The sequence below is a fragment of the Pseudophryne corroboree genome, chromosome 5, assembly GCF_028390025.1.
Source record: "Pseudophryne corroboree isolate aPseCor3 chromosome 5, aPseCor3.hap2, whole genome shotgun sequence".
NCBI lineage: Eukaryota > Metazoa > Chordata > Amphibia > Anura > Myobatrachidae > Pseudophryne > Pseudophryne corroboree.
The window spans coordinates 149,498,994-149,520,013 of record NC_086448.1 but is presented as its reverse complement, the minus strand read 5'-3'; the positions used below and the strand labels follow the sequence as shown (position 1 = coordinate 149,520,013).

Here is a 21,020-nt window from a genome sequence, read left to right as displayed (position 1 = left end):
TGTCTGCATGTACAGGATGTTAAAAAAAGGTAACTGAAACCTGTATTATATATCCCTTATGTGTTACAGTATACGTTGAGTGAAAGCTGGTAGTACATCATCCAGGAATGTTCATGGTGTGTGGAACATAATTTCCTGAAGTTACAGGACAGGACGGTATGGCAGGCCTTTCCTGCCTGGCATCCGTAACAACTGTGTTCCAAAACAATTCCCAGAGAACTGCACCACCAAACAAAACTATCCTGCCTTGGGTGGAAATGTTCTGGCTAACAGGGTCTGTGGCTAATCATAATAAAGGACGTTCCGGCAGACCCCACTGCACCACCAGCAATGTCTGAGGACGGAAAAAAGTTAGTTATCTTTTTTTGAAACACCCTGTATAAGTGTGTGAATGTACTGTATAACGGTACGTACGTATGTTTATATGTGTGTGGCTATGTAGATAAGCATGCCGTCTAATATTGGCGGGACAGTCCTGTTTTTCGGGTACTATCCCTCCTCTGGTCTGTAGGAAAGGTAGGGAGGGCATCCCAGCAGCTGGAAAACCAATGTGACCAATCCTAGCGTGAAATTAAATGGTTGCAAGATGTGACCATACCCCCTTTTCATGTGTATGTCTAAGGCTTGCGCACAAGGATACAATCTCCATGTCCTAAATGTTGACCTTGTTCGCAACCCTGGTCTTAAGTTTCCCCCGGCCTCATTCCAGCTCTGGGTAGGTTTACATCTGGAAGCGATTTGGAAGAACCATCCAGGTGTAAAACCTGATGCATTTCACAGACTGCAAATCCAGGATTACTCTGTACTCACAGCGCAGGCTTCACAAGTGCCCGGAGTTCCATTCTAATTGGCTCCACCCCATATCCATGCAGACGTCTCACCTTCCCAGGTATCAATTTTGCAGACTAGAAGAGAAAGGTGTATGGTTTAGCCATATAGAACGTGTATACATTACTGGTACTTCCATAAACCGGCTTCTGAAATTAAATCAGTGTCAGAGAAGATAGTGATTACCTTGTCATCCAGGCTCAGATATCCCAGGGCGTATCCGCTGCACTTTATCTTACTGGTGATGTCAGACAGCATTAGGGGAGTGAATGACACATGTATAGTGCTGCACCTACCAGCAGGAACAATCTGCAAAACATTTACAAGACAAACTAGTAACATATGTTGCAGTATGAAGGTAGATGGCAGTAGTGAGCCATGGATTCTGAGTGGGACTGGAGGGCTCCACCCACACAGGAGAGAAAAAGGGGGTGTGGCCACACCTAATCGCTGCAGAGTGGAGAGGCTGCTCCCAAATACAGACAGTCTGGGGCAGAGCCCTGGTGTGGCTGAGAAGTGAGAAGCCAGGGGCCAAGCTAGGCAATACTAATTAAATCTAAAAGAGATGAGGACTGGAAAGACTCTGGGACTTTTGTATACACACTAACTACCCTGTTAGATAGGGGTCAAGCAGTGAGCTAGTGCTCTGGATAGGGCTAGGTTGTTTTTATTTTTTGTTTTCATTTACATTGAAAGCTCCCTTTGTTTTGTTTAAACACGAAAAGCAGTGTGTGACTCTGTTTCAAGCACCAAAAACACTGCACCTCTAAGCAGTCTACTGAGCTAATTACCCCAGATTGTCTCACATAGTATTCATAGATAGAGCAATATTTATGAATACTGGTGACCAAGTAACTTATAAAACTTCCAACCCGGAGCAGCCAACTGCACCAGCTTCCAGAAATAGTAGTGACTATTAACATTAATATTTTCTTGCAAATTAGAAATTATTTAAACACACACCCATAATCTCTGCTACATGACAACATTTTGTCTACCGTCTTCTGGCAGATTAATTGACTGACTATATAGAAGGGGGGGTTGGGGGAGGAGGGACAGCACATCATAATTCTAAACATTATAAGAGGTGCACACTCTAAACACCAAGATCACTGGCAAGCAAATAAATTGTAATAAACTATGCAATTTAACATGGAGTAAAATAGAGGTTCTTAGCATCATTTTTGGCCCAAAAATATGGACCCAACTAACTCGACCAGGTGACCTCATCCGGAGCGTCCCTAACATTCCTTGAAGGTAGAGACTCCTTCAGCCTAGACTAGCACTCCTCCCACCTGTCCTTGTGTGGTTTTAATTAGTAAAAGTTCCTTGCATTGCAGACTACATACTGAAATAGGTTCTGGATAAATTTATATAATATGTCAGTATTAGAGATGGGTTTGGGACAGGTGGCTTGGTTAGTTGGTGTGGCCGGGCTGCTTTGGGGTATTAGTAACACTTCATCTAACACTTTTTAGTACCTAACCTGCTTTTCACTAATGTAGCACTTTTCAAAACCTTAATTACTACTTCTCACCTATGTAACACTTCTAGCACTGAGTTGCACTTATTAATGTAAAAATAAGATTTTACTTACCGATAAATCTATTTCTCGGAGTCCGTAGTGGATGCTGGGGTTCCTGAAAGGACCATGGGGAATAGCGGCTCCGCAGGAGACAGGGCACAAAAAGTAAAGCTTTTCCAGATCAGGTGGTGTGCACTGGCTCCTCCCCCTATGACCCTCCTCCAGACTCCAGTTAGGTACTGTGCCCGGACGAGCATACACAATAAGGGAGGATTTTGAATCCCGGGTAAGACTCATACCAGCCACACCAATCACACCGTACAACTTGTGATCTAAACCCAGTTAACAGTATGATAACAGCGGAGCCTCTGAAAGATGGCTTCCTTCAACAATAACCCGAATTAGTTAACAATAACTATGTACAATTATTGCAGATAATCCGCACTTGGGATGGGCGCCCAGCATCCACTACGGACTCCGAGAAATAGATTTATCGGTAAGTAAAATCTTATTTTCTCTATCGTCCTAGTGGATGCTGGGGTTCCTGAAAGGACCATGGGGATTATACCAAAGCTCCCAAACGGGCGGGAGAGTGCGGATGACTCTGCAGCACCGAATGAGAGAACTCCAGGTCCTCCTTAGCCAGAGTATCAAATTTGTAAAATTTTACAAACGTGTTCTCCCCTGACCACGTAGCTGCTCGGCAGAGCTGTAATGCCGAGACCCCTCGGGCAGCCGCCCAAGATGAGCCCACCTTCCTTGTGGAGTGGGCCTTTACAGATTTAGGCTGTGGCAGGCCTGCCACAGAATGTGCAAGTTGGATTGTGCTACAGATCCAACGAGCAATCGTCTGCTTAGACGCAGGAGCACCCATCTTGTTGGGTGCATACAATATAAACAACGAGTCAGATTTTCTGACTCCAGCTGTCCTTGCAATATATATTTTTAATGCTCTGACAACGTCCAGTAACTTGGAGTCCTCCAAGTCACTTGTAGCCGCAGGCACTACAATAGGCTGGTTCAGATGAAATGCTGACACCACCTTAGGGAGAAAATGCGGACGAGTCCGCAGTTCTGCCCTGTCCGAATGGAAAATCAGATATGGGCTTTTGTAAGATAAAGCTGCCAGTTCTGACACTCTCCTGGCCGAAGCCAGGGCTAGAAGCATGGTCACTTTCCATGTGAGATATTTCAAATCCACCTTTTTTAGTGGTTCAAACCAATGAGATTTTAGAAATTCCAAAACCACATTGAGATCCCACGGTGCCACTGGAGGCACCACAGGAGGCTGTATATGCAGCACTCCCTTAACAAAGGTCTGGACTTCAGGGACTGAAGCCAATTCTTTTTGAAAAAAAAATCGACAGGGCCGAAATTTGAACCTTAATAGATCCCAATTTGAGACCCATAGACAATCCTGATTGCAGGAAATGTAGGAATCGACCCAGTTGAAATTCCTCCGTCGGAGCACTCCGATCTTCGCACCACGCAACATATTTTCGCCAAATTCGGTGATAATGTTGCACGGTTACTTCCTTCCTTGCTTTAATCAAAGTAGGAATGACTTCTTCCGGCATGCCTTTTTCCTTTAGGATCCGGCGTTCAACCGCCATGCCGTCAAACGCAGCCGCGGTAAGTCTTGAAACAGACAGGGACCCTGCTGAAGCAAGTCCCTCCTTAGAGGTAGAGGCCACGGATCTTCCGTGATCATCTCTTGAAGTTCCGGGTACCAAGTCCTTCTTGGCCAATCCGGAACCACTAGTATCGTTCTCACGCCTCTTTGCCGTATAATTCTCAATACTTTTGGTATGAGAGGCAGAGGAGGAAACACATACACCGACTGGTACACCCAAGGCGTTACCAGCGCGTCCACAGCTATTGCCTGCGGATCTCTTGACCTGGCGCAATACCTGTCCAGTTTTTTGTTGAGGCGAGACGCCATCATGTCCACCATTGGTCTTTCCCAACGGGTTATCAGCATGTGGAAGACTTCTGGATGAAGTCCCCACTCTCCCGGGTGAAGATCGTGTCTGCTGAGGAAGTCTGCTTCCCAGTTGTCCACTCCCGGGATGAACACTGCTGACAGTGCTATCACATGATTCTCTGCCCAGCGAAGAATCCTTGCAGCTTCTGCCATTGCACTCCTGCTTCTTGTGCCGCCCTGTCTGTTCACATGGGTGACTGCCGTGATGTTGTCCGACTGGATCAACACCGGTTTTCCTTGAAGCAGAGGTTCTGCCTGGCTTAGAGCATGGTATATTGCTCTTAGTTCCAGAATGTTTATGTGAAGAGACGTTTCCAGGCTCGTCCATACTCCCTGGAAGTTTCTTCCTTGTGTGACTGCTCCCCAGCCTCTCAGGCTGGCGTCCGTGGTCACCAGGATCCAATCCTGTATGCCGAATCTGCGGCCCTCCAATAGATGAGGACTCTGCAACCACCACAGAAGAGACACCCTTGTCCTTGGAGACAGGGTTATCCGTAGGTGCATCTGAAGATGCGACCCTGACCATTTGTCCAACAGATCCCTTTGGAAAATTCTTGCGTGGAATCTGCCGAATGGAATTGCTTCGTAAGAAGCCACCATTTTTCCCAGGACTCTTGTGCATTGATGTACAGACACCTTTCCTGGTTTTAGGAGGTTCCTGACAAGCTCGGATAACTCCTTGGCTTTTTCCTCCGGGAGAAAAACCTTTTTCTGAACCGTGTCCAGAATCATCCCTAGGAACAGCAGACGAGTTGTCGGCATTAACTGGGATTTTGGAATATTCAGAATCCACCCGTGCTGTTTTAGCACTTCTTGAGACAGTGCTAATCCCATCTCTAGCTGTTCTCTGGACCTTGCCCTTATTAGGAGATCGTCCAAGTATGGGATAATTAATACGCCTTTTCTTCGAAGAAGAATCATCATCTCTGCCATTACCTTTGTAAAGACCCGAGGTGCCGTGGACAATCCGAACGGCAGCGTCTGAAACTGATAGTGACAGTTTTGTACAACGAACCTGAGGTACCCCTGGTGTGAGGGGTAAATTGGAACGTGGAGATACGCATCCTTGATGTCCAAGGATACCATAAAGACCCCCTCTTCCAGGTTCGCTATCACTGCTCTGAGTGACTCCATCTTGAACTTGAACTTCTTTATGTACAGGTTCAAGGACTTCAGATTTAGAATAGGCCTTACCGAGCCATCCGGCTTCGGTACCACAAAAAGAGTGGAATAATACCCCTTCCCTTGTTGCAGAAGAGGTACCTTGACTATCACCTGCTGAGAGTACAGCTTGTGAATGGCTTCCAAAACCGTCTCCCTTTCGGAGGGGGACGTTGGTAAAGCAGACTTCAGGAAACGGCGAGGTGGATCTGTCTCTAATTCCAACCTGTACCCCTGAGATATTATCTGCAGGATCCAGGGATCTACTTGCGAGTGAGCCCACTGCGCGCTGTAATTTTTGAGACGACCCCCCACCGTCCCCGAGTCCGCTTGAGAAGCCCCAGCGTCATGCTGAGGCTTTTGTAGAAGCCGGGGAGGGCTTCTGATCCTGGGAAGGAGCTGCCTGTTGCTGTCTCTTCCCTCGACCTCTGCCTCGTGGCAGATATGAATAGCCCTTTGCTCTCTTATTTTTAAAGGAACGAAAGGGCTGCGGTTGAAAGGTCGGTGCCTTTTTCTGTTGGGGAGTGACTTGAGGTAGAAAGGTGGATTTCCCGGCTGTAGCCGTGGCCACCAAATCTGATAGACCGACTCCAAATAACTCCTCCCCTTTATACTGCAAAACTTCCATATGCCGTTTTGAATCCGCATCGCCTGTCCACTGTCGCGTCCATAAAGCTCTTCTGGCCGAAATGGACATAGCACTTACCCGTGATGCCAGTGTGCAGATATCCCTCTGTGCATCACGCATATAAAGAAATGCATCCTTTATTTGTTCTAACGACAGTAAAATATTGTCCCTGTCCAGGGTATCAATATTTTCAATCAGGGACTCTGACCAAACTACCCCAGCACTGCACATCCAGGCAGTCGCTATAGCTGGTCGTAGTATAACACCTGCATGTGTGTATATACTTTTTTGGATATTTTCCATCCTCCTATCTGATGGATCTTTAAGTGCGGCCGTCTCAGGAGAGGGTAACGCCACTTGTTTAGATAAGCGTGTTAGCGCCTTATCCACCCTAGGAGGTGTTTCCCAGCGCTCCCTAACCTCTGGCGGGAAAGGGTATAATGCCAGTAATTTCTTTGAAATTATCAGCTTTTTATCAGGGGCAACCCACGCTTCATTACACACGTCATTTAATTCTTCTGATTCAGGAAAAACTATAGGTAGTTTTTTCACACCCCACATAATACCCTGTTTAGTGGTACCTGTAGTATCAGCTAAATGTAACGCCTCCTTCATTGCCAAAATCATATAACGTGTGGCCCTACTGGAAAATACGGTTGATTCGTCACCGTCACCACTGGAGTCATCGCCTGTGTCTGGGTCTGTGTCGACCGACTGAGGCAAAGGGCGTTTCACAGCCCCTGACGGTGTTTGAGTCGCCTGGACAGGCACTAATTGATTGTCCGGCCGTCTCATGTGGTCAAACGACTGCTTTAGCGTGTTGACACTATCCCGTAGTTCCATAAATAAAGGCATCCATTCTGGTGTCTACTCCCTAGGGGGTGACATCCTCATATTTGGCAATTGCTCCGCCTCCACGCCAATATCGTCCTCATACATGTCGACACACACGTACCGACACACAGCAGACACACAGGGAATGCTCCTAACGAAGACAGGACCCACTAGCCCTTTGGGGAGACAGAGGGAGAGTTTGCCAGCACACACCAAAAGCGCTATATATATATATCAGGGATAGCCTTATAATAAGTGCTCCCTTATAGCTGCTTTGTTATATCAAAATATCGCCATAAATTTGCCCCCCCTCTCTGTTTTACCCTGTTTCTGTAGTGCAGTGCAGGGGAGAGACTTGGGAGCCGTCCTGACCAGCGGAGCTGTGAGAGGAAATGGCGCCGTGTGCTGAGGAGATAGGCCCCGCCCCTTTTCTGGCGGGCTCGTCTCCCGCTATTTAGAGAAATCAGGCAGGGGTTAAATATCTCCATATAGCCTCTGGGGGCTATATGTGAGGTATTTTTAGCCTTTATATAGGTTACATTTGCCTCCCAGGGCGCCCCCCCTCCCAGCGCCCTGCACCCTCAGTGACTGCCGTGTGAAGTGTGCTGAGAGGAAAATGGCGCACAGCTGCAGTGCTGTGCGCTACCTTTAGAAGACTGCAGGAGTCTTCAGCCGCCGATTCTGGACCTCTTCTGACTTCAGCATCTGCAAGGGGGCCGGCGGCGCGGCTCCGGTGACCATCCAGGCTGTACCTGTGATCGTCCCTCTGGAGCTTGATGTCCAGTAGCCAAGAAGCCAATCCATCCTGCACGCAGGTGAGTTGACTCCTTCTCCCCTCAGTCCCTCGCTGCAGTGATCCTGTTGCCAGCAGGAATCACTGTAAAATAAAAAACCTAGCTAAACTTTTTCTAAGCAGCTCTTTAGGAGAGCCACCTAGATTGCACCCTTCTCGGCCGGGCACAAAAATCTAACTGGAGTCTGGAGGAGGGTCATAGGGGGAGGAGCCAGTGCACACCACCTGATCTGGAAAAGCTTTACTTTTTGTGCCCTGTCTCCTGCGGAGCCGCTATTCCCCATGGTCCTTTCAGGAACCCCAGCATCCACTAGGACGATAGAGAAACCTTTTAACACATAAATCTGTTACTTACGGTTGTGCTGGCTAGGGGTTCCTGTGCTGTGGGCTTGAACCTTAGGAATGTTAAGAACCCATCTAATGAGGTCACCTGGCAGGGGTAGGTGGGTCCATATTTTTTGGCAAATATTATACTAAGAACCTCAATTTTACTCCATGTTAAATTGCAGAGTTTATAATAATAGTTTTGATTTCCAGTGTTCTTAGTGTTTAGAGTGTGCACCTGCATTTTCTGAGAATAACTAACTGACTTCAAGTTACTTTGCCAAAAGTATTAGAGAACAGTTGTATTTTGACTTACCGTCTGCCTTGGAGTGATGCAGTATGGGTAATCGGAGGCGACTCCCTCGTGAGGTCTCAGAATAACAGAAATTAATTTCTCTTCTGGTGTTAATTGTTTTTCGTGATCATTATGGTTCACATTCACTTCCTTGTCTGCTTCCTCTATCTGTTCTTCACCTTCTACGTGCTAAAGCACAAATAATTATACTACAATAAATAATAATACATTTTTATAATTACCACTGAAACAAAAGGTGTGGTATAATAAGTCGACATTAGGGTTATGGTTAGACTGCGGTCAATGGTGTAACTAGTGAGTGGTGGTCCCAGGTGCAACATTAAGCTCAGGAGGAAAGGCATCTAAGTGTCACTATTTCAGGTCACTTAAAGGCAGGTAAGCAATGTAACAAAGCAATGAGGAAGGCTAGTCAGATGCTTGGCTGCATTGGGAGAGGAATCAGCAGCAGAAAGAAGTAATAATGCCACTGTATAGGTCATTGGTAAGGCCTCATCTAGAAATTCTGTGTTCAATTCTGGGGGCCATATCTTCAAAAAGAATATTAATACATTAGAGACTGTACAAAGAAGGGCAACTAAATGGTTCATGGCCTACATGGCCATGCACCATTTATTCGGTAAATACCAAAGTTTCATTCAGTAAATACTGCAGACTATTTCAACTGCCTTACTAAAGTTTTATTCGGAAAACAGAAGGCAAACAAACCAACAAGATAACAAAAGGACTGCGTTACAACCACAAAACTCAGGATCATTATGTGGGCTCCCCTCACCTCTACCATGAGAACTCCAGGACCAAGCTTACCACCTCTCTGGCTGAGAACATCAAGTCTTCCCCTGGGCCAAACCCTGAAGATGAGCAGGGAACTGTGGGGGGAGAGCACCAGGACCAGGCTCAGCAGGGACATCTCCATTGGTCCTGAGTGTGCCCCCACATTCTGAAACCCACCCATACTATGATCTTATCAAAATAATGTAATCCCAATTTTCCTTCCTCCACTGGTTACCTGCTATTGATTATTAACCTACCCCCCCCCCCCCCATTTTTTCCCTGTCTCTTCCACCCCACCGTGTGCTTTTCCTGTAATGTTTACCTCCACTGATTGCACACCCTGCCATTGCGCCCTACATACAGAGTACATCATACTACTACAAAAGTGTCGGTTTTCCCATATACAGTATGTACTGGGCCCTTGTATGGTTCACCTCCCACAGTGTAACCTTCGAAGTTCACCCAACATGGCTGCCTCATCTGGTACGCTTATGGATGGGATAAAAAAAATACTTGGGCCAGGTGTTTTTTTTTGGAACCCTACTCTGAACTGTAGGACTTTGAAATCACCCCCATTTTGTGTCATCTCTTATAGGGGTGGACTATTCCACCCTGGGTAATCCTACGCCTGTGCGCCCAAGATGGCTGCCGCACCTGGTACCTTGTGAGGGTGGAATACACAACCCTTGGAAGTTATTACCCAAAATGCCTACACCAATCATGCATTATGCTTTCTGTGTGCTTAAGGTTTTCTTTTATGTTTGTGTGGCTGATCTATTGCTGTATTACTCAAATCCCCTGTATTATGTGCATTGTTTTTGATGTCTGTAAAGCGCCTTGAATCCTGTTGGAGAAAGAGCGCTATATAAATAAAATTATTATTATTATTGTTATTACTTACCCAGAAAGACTAAAGGATCTTAACATGTATAGCTTGGAGCAGATAAGGAACAAGGTGACATGATTAGAACTGGCTCTACAAACACTAAACCCACCAGTATTGATCGTTCCAGGGCCCCAGTAGCGGCAGCACACTGGCGAGCCTGACTCTGCTTCTATGGCGGCACACCTGGAGACTGCTCAGCGCCCACTAGTCTGCCACGGCACAGTGCCTGAAAAACACTGCTGTAGCATATGCAGAATCAGACCAATCAGATTAGGTTTGTGCTGGTCACAGATTTACTCATTGTTTTGTCCTTAATTGAGGTTATCACTGATACACTGTAACAGTAACAAACATAACAACAGTGGAAATTGGGTTCATACAAAGCCTTAAGGGGGGTACACACGGAGATATCCGTGTTTAAAATCTAAGCAATCTGACTAGATTGCTTAGATTTTAAGCACAGATCTGTAGTGTGTATGCCCCCAGCGACAGCGATGCGCGGCCCCGCACATCGCCGGTAATAGATTGAGCCTGCACGCTCAATCTAGTGGGTGGCAAGCACAGCAAGCCCGCAAGGGGCTTCGTTGTGCTCGTCAACCGCCCCCCCCCCCCCCCCCTTACCGGCCATCTGACAGACGGAATTCCAGCGTCGGTATGGTGACCGGCAGTCTCCCAAACGCTGGTCACCTGGTACCAACCCATCCAAAATGACTATACAGTATGAGTGGAAGTTTTAAACTCCCTTAGTGCAGCTGGACTTCCCGCGTACAGCACTGCGCTGACAGTTGGTGTTCCGGTCATGCTTCTGCGGAACTTGACTCTTCCCAATTTATACAACAGAACTCGACTTAAAGTGACTGCTCTGCAGAGGAACCTAATTGAGGGAGAGATTCGAACGGGATGTGGTGCAGGTGAGACTGTGTTTATACCATGTATACCCTTTATATCCATACATTTTTTCTTTTCAATCCAAGCCCCTGCAGTTCCTGTAAGCATCTGCTTCACTATGACAATCAACAAGTCACAGGGGCAAACACTCAGGGCTGCAGGCGTAGATCTTAGGGCCAGCTGCTACAAGCATGGCAGAGGCGTCACTGGTGACACCCGGAGAGGAGGGGAGGGAGGAAGTAATGCAGTGCGCAATGGTAAAAAGGGTGTGTGGTTTCATGGGTAGGGGCGTGGCCTCACTCTGGGTGTCCCAGGGGTTGCAGGCTGCACCCGGGACTAGTGTGTGTGCGGTGCTGGCTCCTGCACAGTGACAGGAGCTGGGTGCTGTACATAATGTCACAGTGCAACACCCGGCTCCTGTCACTGAAGGGGAACCGGCAGTTTGGTGTCACCCCTTGGGGGATGGCACTCGGGTTTTTATCCAATACTATATACAGATGTAGCCATGCTGATCATGGCTACATATGAGGGAAACGTGCACTCTCGACGCAGCCATGCGTTGCTGCGCCTAGCTGTGGCATTTGCCACTCCCATCCATGCGAATGGGGCACACGTCTTAGACGTCCAGACATACGCGGTGCGGGTGCGCCTAACAAGGCGCAATCGCGGTAACATGTAGCCACGACGAGAATGGCTACAATTGTACAGTTGTAATCCCTGTTAGCGTCAGAAATTAATGCTATGGTGGTTATGACTGTCCCCCTCCCCTCACTCCCATTCATCTCTTGCTCTCTCTTTTCACTCTCTCACCATTGACGTGCAGGTGTGTTTTTCTCTGGCCGGGTAATAGGTCAAAATAGCAGATTTTAGGCGACAGAAGGGATGACTGGGTTAGGCAAGGTTAGTGGGTGGGTGGTCTGGGCAAACTCTGCATAGTCCCTTAATGCCTAGAGGGACGGGCAGCCCTTCAGCCATGGGTTCCCAGAGGTTTCCTCCACAAGGGGGTTTTTCCTCTCCTGAGTGCTGAAGGATGACTCTTCATGAGTCTCCCACCATCTTGCTCCTCTTATAGGACAAGTTTGTAAGATTACTGGACCAATCTTAGTCCGAAATTCCCTATTTTAGAATGCAGAGTAAATAATAATAATCATCATCATCATCATCATAAGAAGACAAAGAAGAAGACAAAGAAGAGGAAGAAAAACAGGCTAAATTTTACTTAAAATAAAAATAGACATTTATTATTTAAATATATTTTGCTTGAAGTTGTCTTTATTTTTATTAATAAATTCTCTCAAAAGGTGAAGAAATGACACATATTTGGGGAGACAAATATATTAGGAGAGTTCAGAACCATGCATTGTTTATTCTACACAAGAGAGAACCAGGTGAAGCAGCCATGTTGGGCACACTACATAGGTTACACTGTGCGATAAGCAAAACATGGCAGTAAGGCATACAAGGGTAAAATGAAAAGCAACTAACGGGACACCTAGTTCTGCAGGTTACACAGTAAGGGAAATGGTCTTACTCTATAATTGCTTTTAGATAATTTTCTCCTTTATAACAATTTTAAAGTGAGCTGAGAGGGTCCAGTTACATTTTGAAATAATTTAAAAAGCTCCGGTTCCCTAAGTGGGCCAAAAATTTGACCTGTTTGGCCCAGAAAAAAAAAAAAATATCTGAACAAAAAATAAGAGTTAAAATAATTCTCCAACACTCATTTTGCATAAAATATTTATATGAATCCCACATAATCACTGTTACACACTTGTTCTCACTGAGTGGAGTGTCACTGATGAGTGTACGCAACAGGTAGCAGTGCAAGATCACTGCAAGTGTTGTGGATCTCTGATAATCTCAGGTCTCTGAGGAGTTATTGAAAAACTACTGTCTCCCACTGTGCTGCTCTAAGAAATTGTCAAGATGGCGCCGCACTTATGTTCAGTATTTAGGTCAGTAGCCATCTTGGTACAGGGAGTGAAGCCTCCCTGGAGGAACAGTATGGAATCTGCGCAGTAGCGCTCTCCCCTTTCAGCACCTTTTACATACTAATAGGATAATAATGATAAAACTCCCACATAGTCATCTAAATGGGATGTAGTCACCATCCTGGCGGTCTGCATACCGTCGGTGGGATCCCGACCACCAGAATGCCGGCAGGGAGTCGAGGACTATTCCCACATATGTGTAGTTTACTGTATACAAGGATTTACATCCTTATAGGAACTGAGATCTAAGGTGTATTGCAAGTAGTTAAAAAATAAATACATTTTGGCAGTAGTTTCCAATAAGGGGGCCGTGACACCCTGGGGTGACTCAGGAAAGGGGAGTGTGGGGGAGGGGGGGTGGTGGCTTAGGGGATGCCTTGCAGTGGTGCCGTATTTTGGTGGTCCAGGACCAATTCAAACTATTTATACTTAATTTAATTGGACAAACCAGTCCCTCACCACATAACTGAACCTAAGGATGACATATTATAAACACAATTTACTTCATTTTATATTTTTTTCTGAATTTCTCAATAAGAAACTCTGGCTTAGGGGTGCTGTGAATGATACTCTAGGGAATCATGGTTCAAAAAAGTTTAGGATCCACTGGGCAGGACATTCAGCATCCGAAAGAAAGAATTGCAGATCCTGCTTTTTAGCAGAATCTGCAACCCAACCTGAATAACCCCAAAGTCCCGCCCAGCATTGTGATCGCAATCTATTTGTAATCACATCGCTGAACAGGGAATAGCAGATGCCCCCTGCATCTGCACCGCCACCATTTTTGTTATCGGAACGGCTGTCTGTGACATCACGCAGCCGCCCCAAAAATGGTCTGGCCACCGTTGAGGAGGACAAATGTTCAACACTGCCCCCTGAGTGACTCCCAGAGGCGAGAAAGCTATTCTTCCGGAGAGGGGGTGTTTAGGAGGCACTGCCATTCCTCCTGCCATTTCGTCACGACCCCTTCACCCATTCTTGGCTGCCCTGGTTACAATCTGTTACACAAGCTCACAGCAATTCAGGTTCTTCTCTCGCAAAAGTAAGTCTACATGCCAGTGAATTGTTGCACCAAAACATGTTTTGTTTTGTTTTTTGTTTGTTTCTCTTACGTCCCAGAGGATGCTGGGGACTCCAAAAGGACCATGGGGTATAGACGGGATCCGCAGGAGCTTGGGCACACTAAAAAGACTTAATCTGGGTGTGAACTGGCTCCTCCCTCTATGCCCCTCCTCCAGACCCCAGTTAGACTTTGTGCCCAGGAGTGACTGGATGCACACTAGGGGAGCTCTACTGAGTTTCTCTAGAAAAAGACTTGTTAGGTTTTTTATTTTCAGGGAGACCTGCTGGCTACAGGCTCCCTGCAGCGTGGGAGTGAGGGGAGAGAAGCAGACCTACTTCTTCTTAGTTTAAGGCAGGCATTCCCAACCACGGTCCTCAAGGCACACCAACAGTGCAGGTTTTAGTGATATCCAGGCTGCAGCACAGATGGTTAAATCAAAATAACTGAGCTACTAAATAAGTCACCTGTGCTGAAGCCTGGATATCACTAAAACCTGCACTGTTGGTGTGCCTTAAGGACCGTGGTTGGGAATGCCTGGTTTAAGGGCTCTGCTTCTCGGCTACTGGACACCATTAGCTCCAGACGGTTCGATCACTTGGTGCGCCTAGCCCCCTCCCGGAGCCACGCCGTCGCCCCCTCACAGAAGCCAGAAGTCAGGTGAGTATGAGAAGAACAGAAGACTTCAGGACGGCAGAAGACTTCAGTAAAGGTACAGCACAGCGGCAACGCTGTGCTCCATGCTCCCACACACCTCACCAACGGTATTTCACTGGGTGCAGAGCGCTGGGGGGGGGCGCCCTGGGCGGCATGTTACTGGAGTTGAGGGCGGCATAAAGAGATTGTAGGTGCCTCGGCACCCTTTACAGACCCCCGCCGGCATTTTCTTTCAATTTTGAAATTGGTGGAACGAAGCCCGCCGGGAAGGGGGCGGAGCTTCGTCCCGCAGCTCACGGGCGCCATTTTCTCCCTACACGCGGCTGAGGGATAGACGCTGCCGGGACCTCCACGCTTCTCTACAAAGTAACGGGGGGAATTTCCAAAGGGGGGCCGCAGTGTGGTGCTTGAATTTAACAAAGGCAGCGCTGGGTACATATATCGTTTGTGTCGATATATGGGCGCTGGGGTGTGAGCTGGCATACTCCCTCTGTGTCCTCTCTCTGGGCTTCATTGTGGGCCTGTCACCTAGCTGGGACGTTCTGTGTGTTGGGGTGTATCGGTACTACGTGTCGGCATGTCTGAGACTGAATGTTATTCACCAGAGGAGTTTATTGGGGGTGTGGATGCGGGGCTAGAATTGGGACACCTGATTTGCTAGCACTGCTCAATACGATAAATTCCAATGTAGCTTCCTTATCAAAGAGGTTAGATAAGTCTGAGTCACAGACGCAGGTGTGGAAAAAGTCCATGGAAGAGGCTTTGTCTCAGGTACAGACCCCATCCGGTCCCATAAGAGGCCATTTACTCAAGTGGTAGATACTGATACCGACACGGACTCTGATTCCGAGGTCGATTTCACTGAGGCAGTTTTACATCCATGGTTAGTTAAGAGTATTCAGTACATGATTGTGGCTATAAAAGATGTTTTACACATTTCTGATGAACCTGTGGTACAGGAAACAAGGATTTGCTTGTTCAAGGAAAAAAAACCTGAGGTGAAGTTTCCCCCCTCTCATGAAATGAATACTCTGTGTGAAAAGGCTTGGGAGTCGCCGGATAAGAAATGGCAGATTCCCAAGAGGATTTACATGGCGTATCCTTTCCCCTCTGATGACAGGGAAAAATGGGAGACATCTCCAAATGTTGATAAAGCTCTATCCCGTTTGTCTAAGAAGGTGGCACTTCCGTCTCCTGACACGGCAGCTCTCAAAGATCCGGCGGATCGCAAGTTGGAGACGTGTCTGAAGTCCATTTTCGCTAATTCGGGGGCTTTGCTCAGACCCACTGTGGCGTCGGTATGGGTGAGTAGTGCTATTGCTAAATGGGCTGAGAATTTAGCTAGTGATATGGATACCCTTGACAAAGATAATGTCCTTTTAACTCTCGGTTATATTAAGGACGCTGCAGATTACCTAAAGGGATGTCTCTCTCTTGGGTTCAAGAACCAATGCCATGTCGATATCTGCCAGGAGGGCCCTGTGGATCCATCAATGGAACGCTGATGCCGACTCCAAGAGGTCTATGGAAGCACTACCCTTCAAAGGTACTGTCTTGTTTGGGGACGGCTTGGCGGACCTGGTCTCGACCGCGACTGCGGGTAAGTCCTCTTTTCTTCCTTATGTGCCCACACAACAGAAAAAGGCACCACATCAGCAACTGCAGTCCTTTCGTCACAATAAATACAGGTGTGGAAAAGGTTCGTCCTTCCTCGCTTCAAAGGGTAGAGGAAGGGGAAGGAAACCTCCTGCAGGCTCAGGCGCACAGGACCAAAAGTCCTCCCCTGCTGTTACCAAGTCCACCGCATGACGCTGGGGCTTCCGTGGGGGAGTCCGGACCGGTGGGGGGCCGTCTTCGGATATTCAGTCAGGTCTGGATTCAATCAGACCTGGATCCTTGGGTGTTAGAGATCGTGTCTCAAGGATACAAACTGGAGTTTCAGGAGATGCCCCCTCACCGGTTCTTCATTTCGGCATTACCAGTAGTTCTTCCGGACAGGGAGGTGGTGCTAGCAGCGATTCAAAAATTGTGTCTACAGAGGGTCATTATTCCCGTTCCCTCGTCCCAGCGGGGGGAGGGGTTCTACTCGAGTCTCTTTGTGGTGCCGAAACCGGACGGTTCGGTCAGACCAATTCTAAATCTAAAATCCCTCAATCCATACTTGAAAGTGTTCAAGTTCAAGATGGAATCCCTTCGAGCGGTGATTGCCAGCCTGGAGGGGGGGGGGATTTTATGGCGTCAGTCGACATAAAGGATGCCTACTTACATGTGCCGATATATCCTCCTCATCTGGCTTTTCTCAGGTTTGCGATACGGGATTCTCATTACCAATTTCAGACGTTGCCATTTGGGCTTTCCACGGCTCCGAGGATTTTCACCAAAGTCATGGCGGAAATGATGGTTCTTCTTCGCAAACAAGGGGTTTCAATTATCCCGTACTTGGACAATCTCCTGATAAAGGCGAGGTCAAAGGAACGGTTGCTGAGAAGTGTAGAGTTGACACTGTCGGTTCTGCAACAGCACGGTTGGGTGCTCAATTGGGTGTGGTTCGTTTTATCGACAGTGTCTAGGTCGACAATGTTTAGGTCGACCACTATAGGTCGACAGTCACTAGGTCGACAGGGTTTCTAGGTCGACATGTGCTAGGTCGACAGGTCTAAAGGTCGACATGAGGAATTTTTTTTTTTGGGTGTCGTTTTCTTCGTAGAGTGACCGGGATCCCAAATTAGTGCACCGCGTCCCCTCGCATGGCTCGCTTCGCTCGCCATGCTTCAGGCATGGTGCCTTCGCTCCACTACCGCTTCGCTCAGCACACTTTATCGTTCCAATCGTAGTCCACGTGGATCGTTAAGTATGAAAAAATAAAAAAATAAAAAATAAAATGTGAAAACTCATGTCGACCTTTAGACCTGTCGACCTAGCACATGTCGACCTAGAAACCCTGTCGACCTTCCATCCATGTCGACCTAGTGACTGTCGACCTATAGTGGTCGACCTAAACATTGTCGACCTAGACACTGTCGATCTTCAGACCGGATCCCGCTCAATTTGCCAAAATCCCAGTTGATTCCGACCACTTGGCTTCCTTTTCTGGACATGATTCTGGACACGGATTTACAGAAGGTATTTCTTCCAGAAGAAAAGGCTCTGGAACTGCAGACGATGGTCATGGAACTTCTGAGGCCGACGAGTGTGTCAATCCATCATTGTACTCGGGTTCTGGGGAAGATGGTTGCGGCGTACGAAGCCATACCATTTGGCAGGTTTCACGCCCGGGTGTTTCAGTGGGACTTGCTGAGCAAATGGTCCGGGTCTCACCTGCACATTCACCGGAAGATAAGTTTATCTCCCAGAGCCAGAATTTCTCTCCTGTGGTGGCTACAAGGTCATCACCTCCTAGGGGGACGCCGATTCGGTATCCAGGATTGGGTACTTCTGACAACAGATGCAAGTCTCCGAGGCTGGGGAGCAGTCACCCAAGGAAGAAACTTCCAGGGAAAATGGTCGCTCCAGGAAGCCTGTCTCCACATAAATATTCTCGAGTTAAGAGCCATTTACAACATCCTGCTACAAGCAAGAAGCCTTCTTCAGGGTCGTCCTGTCCTGGTGCAGTCAGACAACATCACAGCGGTGGCACATATAAACCGTCAAGGCGGAACAAGGAGCAGAGCGGCAATGGCGGAGGCCACAAAAATCCTTCGCTGGGCGGAACAACACGTGAGCGCACTGTCAACGGTTTTCCTACCGGGAGTGGACAACTGGGAAGTAGATTTCCTCAGCAGACACGATCTCCATCCGGGAGAGTGGGCTCTTCACCAAGAGGTTTTTGCAGAGGTGACAGAACGCTGGGGAATTCCGTTGATCGACATGATGGCGTCTCGTCTCAACGAGAAGCTCCCGAGGTATTGTTCCAGGTCAAGGGACCCCCAAACCAGTGCAGTGGACGCCCTGGTGTCTCCGTGGGTGTTCCAGTCGGTGTATGTGTTCCCTCCACTTCCTCTCATTCCAAAGGTACTGGGGATCATTCGCTGTGCAAGGGTTCAGGCGATTCTCGTCGTCCCAGACTGGCCAAGAAGGGCCTGGTACCCGGATCTTCAGGACTTACTGGTGGAAGATCCTTGGCCGCTTCCTCTAAGAGAGGATCTGTTGTAGCAGGGTCCATGCGTGTTTCCAGACTTACCGCGGCTGCGTTTGACGGCATGGAGGTTGAGCGCCAGATCTTAGCTCGTAAGGGTATTCCCAGGGAGGTCATTCCAACTCTCATTAAGGCTAGGAAGGAGGTTACGACGAAACATTATCACCATATTTGGAGGAAGTATGTTTCCTGTTGTGAGTCTAAAATGGCTCCTGCGGAAGATTTTCACTTGGGTCGCTTTCTCCACTTTTTACAGGCGGGTGTAGATGCAGGCCTGAAATTGGGTTCCATCAAAGTGCAGATTTCGGCTTTGTCTATTTTCTTTCAAAAAGAATTAACTGCCCTCCCAGAGGTTCAGACCTTTGTGAAAGGAGTAATGCATATCAATCCTCCGTTTGTACCTCCTGTAGCTCCATGGGACCTTGATGTGGTCTTACGGTTTCTCATGTCTTCCTGGTTTGAACCTTTGCATAAGGTTGAGTTGAAGTTTTTCACTTGGAAGGTGGTTATGCTGTTGGCACTGGCATCTGCCAGGCAGGTGTCAGAGTTGGCGGCTTTATCTCATAAGAGCCCATACTTAATTTTTCATTCGGATAGGGCGGAATTGAGGACTCGTCAACAATTTCTACCGAAGGTGGTTTCTTCATTTCACATTAACCAACCTATTGTGATTCCGGTTGCTACGGAAGCGCTGGCGATTCCAAAATCTCTGGATGTTGTAAGAGCGTTGAAGATCTACGTTTCTAGGACATCTGTTGCTAGGAAGACTGAGGCGTTGTTTGTCTTGTATGCTGCCAACAAGATTGGTCATCCCGCTTCAAAACAGACTATTGCGCGCTGGATTTGTAGTACGATCCAGCAGGCTCACTCTTCGGTCGGACTACCGGTGCCGAAGTCAGTAAAAGCCCATTCTACCAGGAAGGTGGGCTCATCTTGGGCGGCTGCCCGAGGCGTTTCGGCATTACAACTTTGCCGAGAGGCTACTTGGTCGGGGTCTAACATATTTGCTAAGTTTTATCATTTTGATACCCTGGCCGATGAGGACCTGGCGTTTGCTCAGTCGGTGCTGCAGAGTCGTCCGCACTCTCCCACCCGTTCTGGAGCTTTGGTATAATCCCCATGGTCCTTTTGGAGTCCCCAGCATCCTCTAGGACGTAAGAGAAAATAGGATTTTGGTACTTACCGATAAATCCTTTTCTCCTAGTCCGTAGAGGATGGTGGGCGCCCGTCCCGGTGCGGACTATTACTTGCAGTGGTTTCTTGCTGGTTAAATTGGTTTATACACGGGTTGTGTATTGTTTATTGCAGCTTGTTGCTGGTGTTACTGCATACTGTTATCTGGTTTAAAGTTACTCCGGTTGTACGGTATGTTTGTGGTGTGGGCTGGTAGTTTTGTAGCCCTTAGTTTAAACAAAAATCTTTCCTTGAAATGTCCGTCTCTCCTGGGCACAGTTCCTATAACTGGGGTCTGGAGGAGGGGCATAGAGGGAGGAGCCAGTTCACACCCAGATTAAGTCTTTTTAGTGTGCCCAAGCTCCTGCGGATCCCGTCTATACCCCATGGTCATTTTGGAGTCCCCAGCATCCTCTACGGACTAGGAGAAAAGGATTTATCGGTAAGTACCAAAATCCTATTTTATTTTTTTTAATTAAAGCAAACAAACAGTATCAGGAGAAGCAGACGTTTCAGGCTAAAACATCCCCTTGTTCAAATGCAGAAAAATGTCTGTATTTATACAATGTACCTGGCAGTGCTGAAAGTGGTCTTGGAGTGGTGGTGCAACTTATTCTTCCCCCCCCCCCCCCCATCCCCATTAAGCAGAGCCAGGACCAGTGCAAGGGATTAGGCACCCCCCTAGTTGCAAAAAAAAAAGTGGTGTGGTCTCACAAGGATGGGTGTGGTCACACAATGGTACCCCCAATTCAGATTACGCCTCACAGTAGAACAATCTTAGGGGGCAGGTCCCTCTTCCCCAGCCAGTGCCATCATTCCAGTGATATTTGGGAAGATGACACTGGCCACTAACGAGCAAAAACTCTGTCGCAGTGCCAGAGTCTTTGCTTCCTATGTGCTGCGCCATCTTTCCGAAGAGATCACTGGAAGATGGCGCCACTGCCACTGGCTACAGCACAGGCATACTAGGGTGGGGTAGCAAACTGGGGCCCCTGTCGGTCCCCTCCAGCAGCCCCTCTACCAATGCACGTCTTTCGGCGGTTTTGGGGCATTTTTATAACAACAT

At 47.7% G+C, this 21,020-nt stretch overlaps 1 protein-coding gene across 5 annotated transcripts in view; it reads right to left on the bottom strand.

Annotated features, from left to right (window-relative positions):
- The window catches only part of DLEC1 (DLEC1 cilia and flagella associated protein), a 247,281-nt gene that overhangs the window by 29,114 nt on the left and 197,147 nt on the right, over nucleotides 1–21,020 (bottom strand). For all 5 annotated transcript variants that reach the window (XM_063921795.1, XM_063921794.1, XM_063921796.1 and 2 more), the window contains exons 31-33: nucleotides 8,394–8,561; nucleotides 1,015–1,137; nucleotides 811–905 (exon numbers count right to left, since the gene is read on the bottom strand). In XM_063921795.1, coding sequence (XP_063777865.1) covers nucleotides 811–905; nucleotides 1,015–1,137; nucleotides 8,394–8,561 — 386 coding nt within the window. The remainder of the gene's footprint in view (nucleotides 1–810; nucleotides 906–1,014; nucleotides 1,138–8,393; nucleotides 8,562–21,020) is intronic.